Source organism: Pygocentrus nattereri, chromosome 26 (genome assembly GCF_015220715.1).
Source record: "Pygocentrus nattereri isolate fPygNat1 chromosome 26, fPygNat1.pri, whole genome shotgun sequence".
In the NCBI taxonomy this organism is placed as follows: domain Eukaryota; kingdom Metazoa; phylum Chordata; class Actinopteri; order Characiformes; family Serrasalmidae; genus Pygocentrus; species Pygocentrus nattereri.
The window spans coordinates 30974285-30987997 of NC_051236.1; the positions used below are offsets into that span (position 1 = coordinate 30974285).

A 13713-nucleotide genomic window follows, 5' to 3' on the forward strand; every position below is an offset into this window, starting at 1 on the left:
CACCAAGCCACATTCTGCATGTCTTACATCAGCATGGCTGTGTAAACAGAAAGTGCAGGTACTAGACTGTCTCTCATTGAAAATGTCTGTCTTATGAAGCTCAAAATATGACAACAAAGGCCCTGTACGGTTACACAGCCAAAGACTTGTATTACCGGAAAAATATTCACCTTCAATCCTGAATCAGTCCCAAATGATTATTAAGTGTTGTTAAAAGTAATGGTAACACAGTGGTAAACATGCTCCCATCCCAGCTTTTTTTGGAACATATTGCAAGCAAAAATTTTGTATATTGCATACAAAAAACAATGAAGTTCATCAGATAAAACATCAGATATTGTGTTTTTGTACCATTTTCATTTTAACCCAGGTTAAATGGAATTACCTAATCACTGCTTTCTGTTTTTATTACCATTTCACATACTTTTCTGGGACTGGGATTGTAGTTCCTCAGGAGAAATTGTATGATGCGTAGAACCTTTTCCTATAGAATCTTAAACTGTAATGTCAGAGATTTATAGCCTAAATCTAGCACTCACCTTGGAAGACGTGGTTACGGCCAAACTTAGGGATGTCAGGATGATGGGAAATGAAGTCCTCCAGGAAGCTGGTGAGCTGGTAGCCCTGCCGCAGGGTCATATGACAGCCCAACAGGTACTGGTGCACGACACGCAGGTGAAAGTCATAGCTGAAGGAGTGCACGTGCATCAAGTCCCGCACTTTATCACACTCTTCCGTGAACAGCATCGAGAGCTGTGGGGCAAGCAGAAATACACACAAACTCATTCAGACACAGCCTCACACACGTCTACCTGCGCTAGAATTCACCCGGACCAGGACCAGTAGGCACAATCCAAAGAAAACCCCAAAGACAGAAATCAAGCTTTAAGAACAGGGTGACAAGAAAAATATACATACCCTGGAACTAACAATTATCATTTAATTGAATCATCTATCAGCCACTATTCAATTAATTGACTAATCAAACCATTACGCCTTCTCAGTTTCCTCTTTTTTTGCCATCACAGACCCAGAAAAAGCGTCCCATGGCCATATTCAGCACTATGTGTATAAGCAGTCAATGTCAGCTATGGCTTCTAAATAAAAATAGCAAGAAAAAATCCCTTTAATCAGAGGTGTTGATCCAAACAAAATCATAAGTTATCTCGATTATGCATTACCGCCCATAATAATGTATCTGGACAGCTATAATTACCATGTAAATACTGCATCAGTAGACAAATTGCAGGAATTAAAAGTACATAATCATATAATTATTTAGTCTGTGGAAGGGTCAGCAATATTCTGTCGTTTGTACCATCATTTAAACCACTGAACTTCACTGTGATCGCAGTGAGTAACAGTCAAGTATCCATGTTTGATGGGGTTAATCAGTGTTAGCTTAAGTTATGGGAGTCCTGCTAGTGTTCTGCCTTTCCTTGTTTAATTAAAGCATACAAGATCTAGACATGAATAGTTAGACTGCATAAGTCAGTCAGTAATCAGTGTCAATTATAAATCGTGCACAATTCTCAAGACTCGAAAAGGGCAAAACTACTGAACTCGTCCTTCACCCAACTTCTCCTTCACTCCAACCTCTGACAAAATGATGAGAGCAAACCTCAGCATAGGGTGATTGCTTCTCCTTTACTGGTTCAGCTTTGCAGCCAATGTCCTGTCAGAACATCAGACAGCCAGGATGCAATACGACCTTACAGCATTTTGTTTTTGTTGCTGATGTCAATACAACGATGAACCTCAAAATACTTTACAGCTATAATTTACCTACCAAGATGCTTCATTAACTAACAGTGTATGTGGCTCTAAACTGGTGGCTCTAAAAGTGCTGCTGTCATCGCCGCATTGACTAGTAGTATGTCAACAATATGGTGGCAGTGACAAGTGTGATGCCAAATTACTATCCTTTGACTAATCTAATATTTATGATTCCCACTGAAGATCTTCATTAAGTCCGTAAATGCTTAAAAGCATTTAGGTTAGAGGCCGCATTTAAGAAGGGCTTGAACAGATACAGACAACCATGTTTAGGTGTTTCACTGTCCATCTTCTGACCCACAAACTGAATGTATGTGTGCTGACCAGATGAGCAAAGGAAAGAAACGGCTGTTTTAATTAGCATTTCTTATTTTCATTTCTATTGAGATTATTTGTAACTCATTGTAGACTTATTCAATCTTTATTTCATTTTCTGCCTTTTTCTCTCTTTAACCCAAAGTTGTGGTGGGACCCTACTTCCTGTAATGTATTACAAGCTTGCAAAATTACCATGCATGTCAGATGAATATTGCAGAGCATAATAAAGTGTTTTTGTTTTTAAATAAATGACAACATTTTCCCTGTAAGGCGACATCACTGATGACTGAGTGAGTCTTAATGTGAGTCATTACATTATCTGGTATTATATCTAATACACAGCACCACACCAGCCTTTGTATCATGTTGTTTTTGTAGTCAAGCGGTTCCCAACCCTAGTCCTAGCACACTTCTTATTTTTGGTATTTTCCCTACTCTAACACACCTGATCTGACTAATTAGCTAATTAACAAGCCCTTCTTGAGTTGAAGTGGGGTGTTGGAGCAGGATAAATGCTAAAATATGTAGGGCATGGATACTCCAGCACCACTCATTTAGTCTTTCAAAGAGTCTCCTGCAGAGTTTGTATTCTAGCTGTACAAATTCAATTTAGTATCAACCTACAGCTCATTGGATGACCTGAGAACCAACACAGTTCTTTTTCAGCGCTAACTGCTCAACCATCTTTGCCTCTTGCAAACTCTTTTGTAAGCATCTGTGATATCAATCAACTTAATAATTGCACCTTATTTAATTAGATCCAAAATCAGAGGCTGGCTTACAAAAGCATTAATGGCAAATGCAAATGATTGCAGAGAGGCAAGAACAAGGAGTAATTATAGCACAATAGAATGGGGAGGGGGCGCTAAACGTTATTTCCGCTGCTGCTTTCATCCTGACCATTACCCTGGAAAAATGCAAATAGGTCTTATCAAATCAAAGAGTCATGAATGGAAGAAAGGGCAGTACATTCACCATAGCCACAGCCATTGTGTTAACGAAAATGACCTCCATGGTTAAACCTTTCATTAACTTTTTTTTTTTTTTAAGTTTGTGTGCATGAAAAAGCAAAAAACCCAACTAAATTCAGCGGTGGTCCCTTTTCTAACAAGACTTCAAATGACATGCTAATGAAAGACGAAATTTGTCCCTTTTTTCTCTTCCATCACATGAGAGGCAGCATGAGTTCATAAGCTTTTGAAGCTAATCACAGAGCATGTAACCCAGCTTGTTTCATGCCAAGACAGGCTAACCTGTTAAACTTTCAGCACCTTTGCCATTCCCTCAAAACACCTGGAGCCTAATTAAAGCAAACTTCCTTATCTATTCATATGATGGATGTTTCTAAACCACACAAAAAGCACATTTCCACTCGACCAAAGACAGATTTCAGGCGCAGAACTAACTGCAGCAGTTTGAAGCTCCCTGCCCTCTCTATCTTGTTTCTTGTGCTGTGACCAGGTGTGGAAGCTCTACTGCCCTGAGGTGATTTGGTTTCACTCACTTTGAAATAAAATTCAGTACCCAGGTATAACAAATTTTCAACACCTTGCATTAGGCAAAGAATAATGCATCACGGAAAATTGCCAGCACAAAGGCTCAATTCAGGAGGGAAAAAGCCCATGAAGTGAATGTATGCAACTTTCATCACTTACAAAGTAAAAAAGTTCATACTGTGCCTAATAAATGTACTGAATAGATGTGCTATCCAACAAACTATTTCCTAAACATTTTAAAACAAAAGGAACCTGCACACTAATTTATCAGGTACTGATGCCTCAAAAATGAAAAGAAAAAAAAAAAGTCAGACAATTTGCTTGTTACAAAAAACGAAAAGAACATTGTGTACAAAAGAAGTACACAATGAGGAAAAGGAAAAAGAGACCTACAAAAATTGCAACCTGACAATGTCTTTTCCAACACGCATCAGTGAACTACTTTGACAACAGATTCATTCATTTGTAGAACATTTTTGTCTCTTACACTTTATCAGTACCATTATCATGATATTCTCCTGACTTCTGACTTCCCAATACTTCTTAACCTTCCTCTAAAAGGCTGAAAGGAAAATGCCTTTTAAACTCTTTCTGCTACGCCTTATACATGAAACACTACTATTACTCTCAAAGGAGGAAAGGTTCCTAAATGGTTTTTGTCATGGATGTACCTTTATTTCATATTCCACCCATAATGTGTTCCTTTGTAGCAACTACTGTAAGGTTTGACAAGAACACTGGTAACAATGCTGGTAAAAATCCCAACCTAATGAAAAAACATAGCACTCAATACATATATGTCTGCTATAGCATTGGTTTAGTTTGGTTACATGACTCAGTCTTTACATTAACCTCCTTTCACAGTAGCCACAAAAAACACTATTTTCACCTGTGCTGCAGTTAAACTGCCATTTTGAACGATTTTCATCAACATTTCTAAAAGTGCTTAAATGTGTTTATACTGTGACACAATTTATTTGGCATGAAGAAAGTTGCAGTCCATTTAATCTCAGCACAGCCGTTTTTGTGGAGAGGTGTGAAGTGTTTTCACAGCAGGGCAGCCTCACACCTCCCTTCCTTCACCCCTCATTGCTCCCTAGCAGCTCAAAATAAAGAGTCCTACTTAACCGAGGAAAAGTGTTTTATTTATTTTAATTAGTTAAAAATATCTGATCTAATCGATAGTAGAATAAGATATTAAAAAGATATTAAAATATATGACTAAAAGATATTAAAATTCTATGCTACCGAGTGTAGGTGTTTTGACAAAAACTGAGTTGCGTGCTTCAGATTAGGTTGAATGGAAGTTTAGCCAATGTTCTGTGAAGCTTATCTAACCTGAGAAAAATAGCAATGAAAAAGCACATTTGTGGGCAGAACATGGATGGGACAACCAGTATACAATCTGTATACTATGGAGCATCTTTAAGCTTTAAATCATTCACTTGGAAATTGCATTTACAAAAACAGTTCAATGAAGAACCCTCCAGTTTAAGATTTTTTAGGGAATCAAGAGTGATTCATCACTTTTTCAGAGATCTTTAAATCTGGACCATGAATCCAGTTTCTAGTTATGGACTGTGTAATCACTGGTATGACAATCTGTGGCTGAAGTGACATCAGTAGTTCAGCCAACTGTCAGTTAACTGATTACTACATCCAGGACTGAAAACTGGATTCAAGACCTCTGTTGTATATGGCATTTGTCCAAAGAACCATTTAAGTACCTTTTCAAGAGTGTAGGAAAAATATTACAAGATGCAAATCAAGACGAAGCAGGATTTATTACAAGCCGCGGTGTAATCCACATCACCAAGGAAAAGTATATGAAAAGTGCGGCTAAGATGCTTCATTTGTTTATCTGAGTTTGCAGAAATGCAGAGCCCTCTCAGTTCCCTGTATCCCAGCTTGCATCACCACTGAAACCTTGGGCAGAACGAGAGAAAGTTTTGTCCGAGAGACGTGCAACAGACAAACATAAAATTACAGAAAAAAAGAAAGGAAGCTCTCTCATTCTAAAGCCATCTCAAAAATTCACAAAAGGGATTCGCAAAAGGGGCAGGGCTGCAGGCAGAAGGAAAGTGCCAATCATTATGAGGAGGGGGAAAAAAGACTGAAGCCTAATTGGTGGGAGGCAAGCCTGAGCCCACCCCTGAGGATTAGGGGACATACCGCGGAGTCTGAGGAGGCCTCAGGGGGATACGGCTTACTGCGAGGCCGCAAGAGGAGAGGGTCCTGATGGAGAGAGAGGATCAGATGGGACTGGACACACACATGGAAACAAACAAACACACACACCCACACCCACACACAAACACACCCACACACACACACACACACACCCACACACAAACACACACACACACACACACACTCACTTACACACACAAACACACACTCACTTACACACACACACACACACACACACACTGCGCATAAACACTCAATAAAAAAGAGCATGTACCCAAAGACAAACAGATGTGCAGAGAGACAGAATGAAACAGTGCAGAATAGGTAAAAGGTCATTTTCATTATATGAGAACAAACATAGTAAGGCCCAATCACTATACTGGCAGACCGATAATACTGGCCAATATTGAGGTCCCATGGTTCCATTACTGCAATACAGGCTGGACTGGTACATGTCTATACAAATTACGATCATGGTGGAAATAACAAAAAACCTAAAATGCATCTGAATCCAACTTCAGCATGGTGATAACATTTTATAACGCAAAGAACAATGTTTGAAAATATAGTATCCTGAAAAAAAGCTTTAAGGTAGCTGAGAAAATCTGAATAAATAAGCTATTTATCAATACGCATTTATTTGCTCAGAAAATACAATAACATTAGAATAAATATAAATAATACTGACAGGCAGCGATTTTACAGTTGTCAGTATGTTTGTTTAATCATTTCCAAACCTGTCCTTAAAGACAGTCCAATATTAGTTGCAGTCATTATCCAATACCTGGTTTGGTTAATCAGTGCTTATGTTACAGTATGTTAAATCAGTTGTTTTTCCATGCAAAGACTGGGAACATCCAAGAAACATCTGAAACCAAACTTTGTCTTTCGCACAAAAACAAGAAGTTCTTGTTACTTTATTTACTGTATTTATGTTTATGTGTATTGATTTTTTGATATATTGAGCTTTTCCATGCAAAATTTGCACTTTTTCCAAAGAAAAAGATGAAGATCATTTCAACAATGTGCTTTTGCACAGTACTATACATGATGAAAAAGATAATTAGAGCTAATTAACAGACACCTACACAACGGCTTAAACTTGAGAAGCTCTGCAATCATGACAAAATATTTGCATTATTTAGGATTTTATTATTGCAATTATAGCATTTAAGATTATACAGGACCTGACATTAAGCATTTTTGAGTATATCCACATTTTACTTTTCCTAAGGTGACCTAAAAAATGTCAACAACACTTGCAAATGAAAGCTGAACTGCATAAGATTATAGCTACCACTGAACAATTAATAAAGTGCGTGAGATATTTTAGCCTATTCAATTTAAAGGGTGCTACTTTCTCTCTGCTTCTCTCTCTCTCTCTTTTTTTTTTTTTTACAACCAAACCATTTTGTCACCAAGTCTCAGTCAATATTAACTCCCTCTCTCACTTCCTCACATTGAATCAGCTAACACAAAGCAACCAACTACGGTGTTGATCAAAGTATTTTATAAAAGTAAATAAACAAACTTGCAAGCAAGGCCTGCTTCTTAACTCTGTATAAAACAAATGTTATCAAAAAACAAAACTTATTTCCTAAGAGTAAGTCATGTGTTTGGATGGTTACTTTGGCAGCTAACGTAGGTAATAACTTACTGCACACAGCAAGCGATGCAAAACGCCCTGTTTTTATAGACTTGGCACTTGAGTTTAAGAAATGTCTGAGAACAAACGATTATATTTCACATTATTCACAGCTGACAACTGACAATTGTAACAATCCGTAAAGTACTTTTACATTAAAACGATTCCAGTCATATTTACTTTTTGAAGGTTAAACTATATCAGCAAATATTAATGGAAATCCTTATGTAACTTCATATCAGTGACTAAATATTGTGGTCAGACGCTGAAACACACTCAAACACAGACAGTCACATACTTCAGTCTACAATGAGGCGACATGTTCTCACAGGCAGAAGCACAGCAGCCATTTTTTTGTGATGACATGCTCAGATGTTAAGTTCAAACTGAATGACTAGTCTTACTGCTGTCCTGGCGTGTAACGGAAACACACACACACACACACACACACACATATACATACATACATATGTATATACAGAAACAGACAAACAGAAGCTCTTTTTGGAACCATAACACAGAAACTAAATTTAGGACAGAAGTCACAGGAAAACAGTTCTTAAGTTTGTAATCATGTCGAAACTTTAGATAAAAAAACATTATTAAAGAAGCATCACAACTAGACAAAATTTCTTAAATACTGTCCTAACTTTGAAGACAACACCATCTCTATAACCACCATAATTAAGTTTATTTACATTGAAATCAGTGCTTTCCTAACAATGTTTTAAAAATCCCAGACCCTGCAGAGACAATCTCCCCACTTATTACCATTGTGTGTTACTGTTGATGAAAACTCATCAACTAAAATATTACAGTGATGGTGGTGAATAATGAGGAGACAGAGTTGAAAATGTGTCTGTTTATTAGGAGAAATAACCTTAGTGTGGTTGGCTAAAGCATTTGGCAGCTGAAACTGGAGAGCAGCGAGGCTCTGATAAACAAGAAGTGCTGTCACAATGTTCTTAACTTCCAAGTTTATCGCTCGATGGTTTTGTTTGAGCTTTTTTACAGCAGTAATTGTAGCTAGCTGTCTGGCTAACTTGATTATTTTGATTACACGTTTATGTTTCAGCTATGTGTGTATGGATAGACATGAGTTTATTGTTGACTTTGAGTACGTTAAGATTTCCTGAATTAAGAGAGTGTAAAATACGATAAACTTTCAGAATTAAGATAAAATTTGCTTCTGTAAGAAGAATTAGTGAAAAATATTATCTTGACCTGTCAAGTAAAGACGAAAAGATAATACAGGCCCAGATTCTCAGCTGAAACAAAATTTCATAAAGAATATATTAGCAAAATTTGGGTTAGCAAGGTAGCTAAGCTACGGTTAGTTGATCAGAGTAATGTCTGCCACAAAGCTTGCAGGTTACAGTGGGGAGAAAAGTATTTAGTCAGTCACCAATTGTGCAAGTTCTCCCACTTAAAAAGATGAGAGAGGCCTGTAATTGACATCATAGATAGACCTCAACTATGAGAGACTAAATGAGGAAAAAAAAAATCAGAAAATCACATTTTTAAAGAATTTTAACTTGAGTTGAGCCTGTTTGGTCATTTCGTTGGGTTAATTACAGAATGCTAGATCATTTTTGGCCAGCCAATCTAGAAATCCGATTAAGAAATCAGATAAATAGGGCTGGATTTTAGCTCAGTAACTGATGAAATAAATGACTGCTCAGTGCACGTATAGTCGTACTCTGATTTCTTTCAGATTTCTCAGTCTGTGCATGTGCAAAAACAGTTTGCGGTACAGTAAATGCACAACCAGCATTGACATAAGATGGCAGCAAAACAATTTTGGAGTGGAACTGAAACAGACTACTTGCTTAATGAAATTAAGGATTTCAATGTAGAACTGCAGTTTCCCATTATCTGATTACTCAAATGCATATACATGCCTTGACCAGACTGACAAAACCTCATTTTCTGTAGTTATCAAATTATTAAGTAATGTAAATTCACTCATTGAGAAGTTTTATTCAGCCACTACCTTCACAAAACACAAAAGAATATTTTTTGTCTCTTTAGTCCGATTCACATGGGATTATAAATGGTAGCCCTCTGTAATCTAAGCTGCCACTTTTAATTATTACAAACATTAACTCTGCATATCTATAATCTGCTGAACGAGTAGGATTGCTCAGTAATATTCACTGAGAACATTTGTTAAAATGACTGAGATGGCACATTCACATAGGTAGAGTATCTACAGAGTAAGCATGCTAATTTACAGGAGTTCAAAGTAATTATTTTCAAGAGTGGTAATTATTACCCCAGTAATTTTAACGCCTTGAGCAAAGGGCTCTACTGTTAGACTGCTATGTAGCCCACAAGGCCTTAAGATGCTGGCCAAGTCCTACTCTAGAGCATGTAATGAAGCTTTTCTTTCAGTTGTTCCAGCTCTGTCACAAGAGAGTTCGGAGAAAAAGCTGAAACAATCCCACGCAGTAATGGCTTAATTGTTTGCTTTGAGCAGCTGTGATTGTATGGCACCTTATGGGGCTTCTACGCTATGGGAGAAACACAGAAAACCTCCCACCGAGCAACATCTGGAGATGCTGGGTAAACTCTGCAGCCATTTACAAATAATTACACATAATTACTCTTCATTTATAGCCAACCTGAACCCACTTCAAACCACACACTCCATGGGCAGATGGGGTGGGCGATTTGTGGAAAATGCAGTATATTGATATTCAATGACATTTATGTGATTAAGTATGTATCACAATATTTAGTTTTTCTGAGTTGGTACAGACAAAAGATACACAGGTAAAACAGCATTTCCAAATGAAAAACTATACTTATAAAAAGATTTTAGCTGTAATTTAACATAGAAAGACAAGTTAAAAACAAACAATGAATAAAGTAACAGCCAAATGGCCAAACATTCATTCAGCTCTTTGTTCCTATGCAGTTTTATTTGGGCAGTTTGACAAGGCTGGTCGTTGCTCATTACAGTTGACCGATACATGCTGTGTTCAGGTTTTGCTGAATGGAACTTTTGTCAACATACTGTAAAGCTTGTCCAACCAAGCAACAGATACGGGTACAGCGGAACTGATTTTGTGAGAGGTGCATGGACAGGTCACCGGTCGAAATCTTAATTTTTCACAAAACATTTGATCAATATTCTGAAAATACTGGTGATACCAGTGATGTGCTCAGGAAAACAATATGATGTCATTTACCGCAAAAACTATAACACGTTCACAGTCATACTGGCCAACTCTACCAGAGGATGAGAAGGAGAGAGAGCATCTAATATAAAGACTAATGAGCCCTGTAGCATAGCAGGTAGTAAGTGCTGATGAAGTGTGAAGACTCTGGCCTCATCTAAAACTTTTATTCCTCTCTTAGATGGCCCACTCCAGCATCATAAAGAGAACTTACACATAGCAGAAACTGGTGCTCTCTGTCACACACACCCACATCCAAACACACACCCACACTCACTCTGTGTCACTCCCACAAGCAGGCTGAGTTACCTGGGAATTAACTGTTTGGCCCATGGGAATCCGTGAGCACTCTAATGCATACTGCTTCACACAGAAGTAAAACCCCTGGAGGAGACGAAAGAGGGGAAGAGAAAGAAAGAGAGACAAAGAGAGAGATGGATGAAAAATGGACTGAAACAGCCAATTAACTTCAGCAGAAACACATATGGAAGTTACATATGGAAGAAAAAAAGCAATAGCTACAATAACATGCATTTGTATTACTATTCAAAATTAATTTATGTTATGTACTGTTATTCCATACAGGCTACAATGATGTATGTATACACAGTACATCAGACCTTAAAATTATTCCGACCTCAGATAGAAGGATTATCTTTTAACTATTTAAATGCAAGACATTAACTGGGATAGTAATAAGATAAACATACACAAAATCATCATTTATGAGGTACTGGGGTGTACTCTAGGGGACCTCTAAAAACAATGTTACAACTTGTTTTTTTATTTTAAAAAATTGTTTTAAGGTGAAGCTGAAAGATTTAGATTTATCATGAGTTACATTTTTAAATACAAATATTTTTAGTCCATAGATGGAGCCTTATTTTAGCCACAGGCCTGCATTTCAGAGCAGGAAGCGAGACTGCATCCCTGTCCCTCATGGCCAAATGGTGAGCAGTTAGATCCCACTGTTTCGATGGAAATGTTTCCCAAATCTAAAAATCTATGTGCAACCTCAAGAACTGCCACTAATGAACTGTCCCTAGTGTTTTTGAATTGCGCACAAAACTGAATAAAATTGTCACGGAAATAGTCACTACTGAAACATTCGGTAAGGTTTTGGAGGTGTTATTATTGGTTGTCTCTCAAATGATTTTCTAAGAGAAAATAACATCCTCTACAAAGAACAGACTTCTGCACATTTTAATGCAAAATTACTGTTTATTTGCTGAATTTAAAAGAGTTCATTTTTCAATCATTATATCTCTCACTCAGAGTGTGCTAGAGTGTGATGGAGGGTGGAATATCAGTATGTAGCTTGGCTATGGTGTGACACAATTGATTATGGCTGCACTAATTAAAAGAACTGACTGGTCACTCCTGAGTGGCGCAACCGCCCAAGCGTTGGCCCCATCATCAGGAGATCGCAAGTTCGATCCCTGGTGATGCTACAGCCGTCCGTAGCCGGGAGTCCAAGAGAGCACAATTGGCCTCGCTCGCTCTGGGTGGGTAAGATGGCCCCCCTTCTCCCTCCATCACTCAATGTGATGCTAGTCAGCGCAGGCGTCTGTTAGCTGACGTAACAGACCTGGGGACTGGTGCTTTCCTTCGAGCGCATTCGGCTGTCCCGTGACGTTGCGTGAGCGGCAGTTTTTAAAAAAAAAAAAGCAGTTGCTGGGTTCACAGATATCGGAGGAAGCTTGTGCTGCCTTCATCCTCCTAGTGTTGATAGCATTGTGTGATTGGGGGAGTCCTAAGCAGCGGGTGGAACTGGAGACGACTAAATTGGGGAGAAAAATCAGGTACAAATCCCCCAAAAACCACACTCACCCGAAGGAGTAAGAGCAGAGGCAGCAGGGTGTGAGGGGTCTGATGTGTCAGTTAGGTAAATATGTCGGTCATTTCATTAAAGCATAGAAAGCTCTAACCTGGAAGGCCAGTTCCATCAGCATAATTCCTCCTGGTAGTGCCCTCTGGAGGTGGTAAGCTGAACTGCTTGATCCACTGCTTTGCTGCAAAGATACACAGAAACACTTGTAGATTTTTTTTTGCTCTTGGTATCAAGAACATCGTAAGTGGACAGGAAAATTTTAACAGCCAATAATCAGAAAAACAAATAGCATGACAAGTTTTTAATTTAGTCTAAAAACTGACTCTTTAAACTGGAACTGAACTGAAATCTAATTAAGAGTCTCTTTCATTTTCTACTTCTTTTTATGGTATTTATACTCATACATTAATTTGCATTCATTTGCATTCATAAATTGATTTTACATTTTTACCCTGATTCTTAGTTATTTAATTTGTTATGTGTACTATATGTACATGTTCTGTAAAGCTGCCTCATAATACATTAAAAGTAAAATGGCACCATATAAAGCTAAATTTAGAAATGCTAGAGCATAGAACAGGGCTGCATGATGCATGGTTTGTTAGTCTTCCAACTCAAATCCTAGCCATATACTACTGTTTAGTATATTCCTGTCTTTTTGCAGCCGAATTCAACTAAGAATATGCTGATGGTAGATAAAATATGCATGATTCAAATATACAAATAAACACTTTCAATTCAATTTCCTCATTCTTATAACTACAGCACCTACTTATTAATCTCATAGAAGACACTAAATAACCCAGAACAGTGACTGATAAAGTTTTAAGATTAAAAACTGAATAATAAGCCTAAAGTTTAACCCCCAAAACACAGGGCATATTATTCGGCTATTCACCTTAAGACTTCATTTCAGTGGTTAAATGGTTAATACAGTTCATACATGTGTTTGCTTTTGCGGAAATCTTAAGATTGAGCTGATACCTTTGGGCTTTCCTCGCTCTTCTGCTTGTTGTAGGAAAAAGAAGAGAAAGAGGCTCTGCCCTCTGTGGAGAGAGAGTTCAGCATGGCAGCCCGAGCACGAGCAATGCTGCAGAGAGAGGATGAGAGAAAGAGAGAGAGGGAGTAAAATATGTAAATCAGTACAATATAAAAAATTGTTACAGTAAATCTGTTACAAATGCAGTACCCATGTAAGTGAATGTGTGTATATAGTGGTGCAGGTGTTTGTATGATATGTATACACATGCATTGTCATTTTTGTAACAAAACCTT

At 37.8% G+C, this 13713-nt stretch overlaps 1 protein-coding gene across 5 annotated transcripts in view; it reads right to left on the reverse strand.

The window, feature by feature from the left end:
• The window catches only part of szt2 (SZT2 subunit of KICSTOR complex), a 152215-nt gene that overhangs the window by 11179 nt on the left and 127323 nt on the right, over positions 1-13713 (reverse strand). For 3 of the 5 annotated variants that reach the window (XM_037535139.1, XM_037535137.1, XM_037535136.1), the window contains 5 exons: positions 13423-13528; positions 12536-12619; positions 10917-10991; positions 5763-5825; positions 540-753 (listed from right to left, as the gene is read on the reverse strand). In XM_037535139.1, coding sequence (XP_037391036.1) covers positions 540-753; positions 5763-5825; positions 10917-10991; positions 12536-12619; positions 13423-13528 — 542 coding nt within the window. The remainder of the gene's footprint in view (positions 1-539; positions 754-5762; positions 5826-10916; positions 10992-12535; positions 12620-13422; positions 13529-13713) is intronic. The other 2 variants (XM_037535140.1, XM_037535138.1) reach the window with 1 other exon arrangement.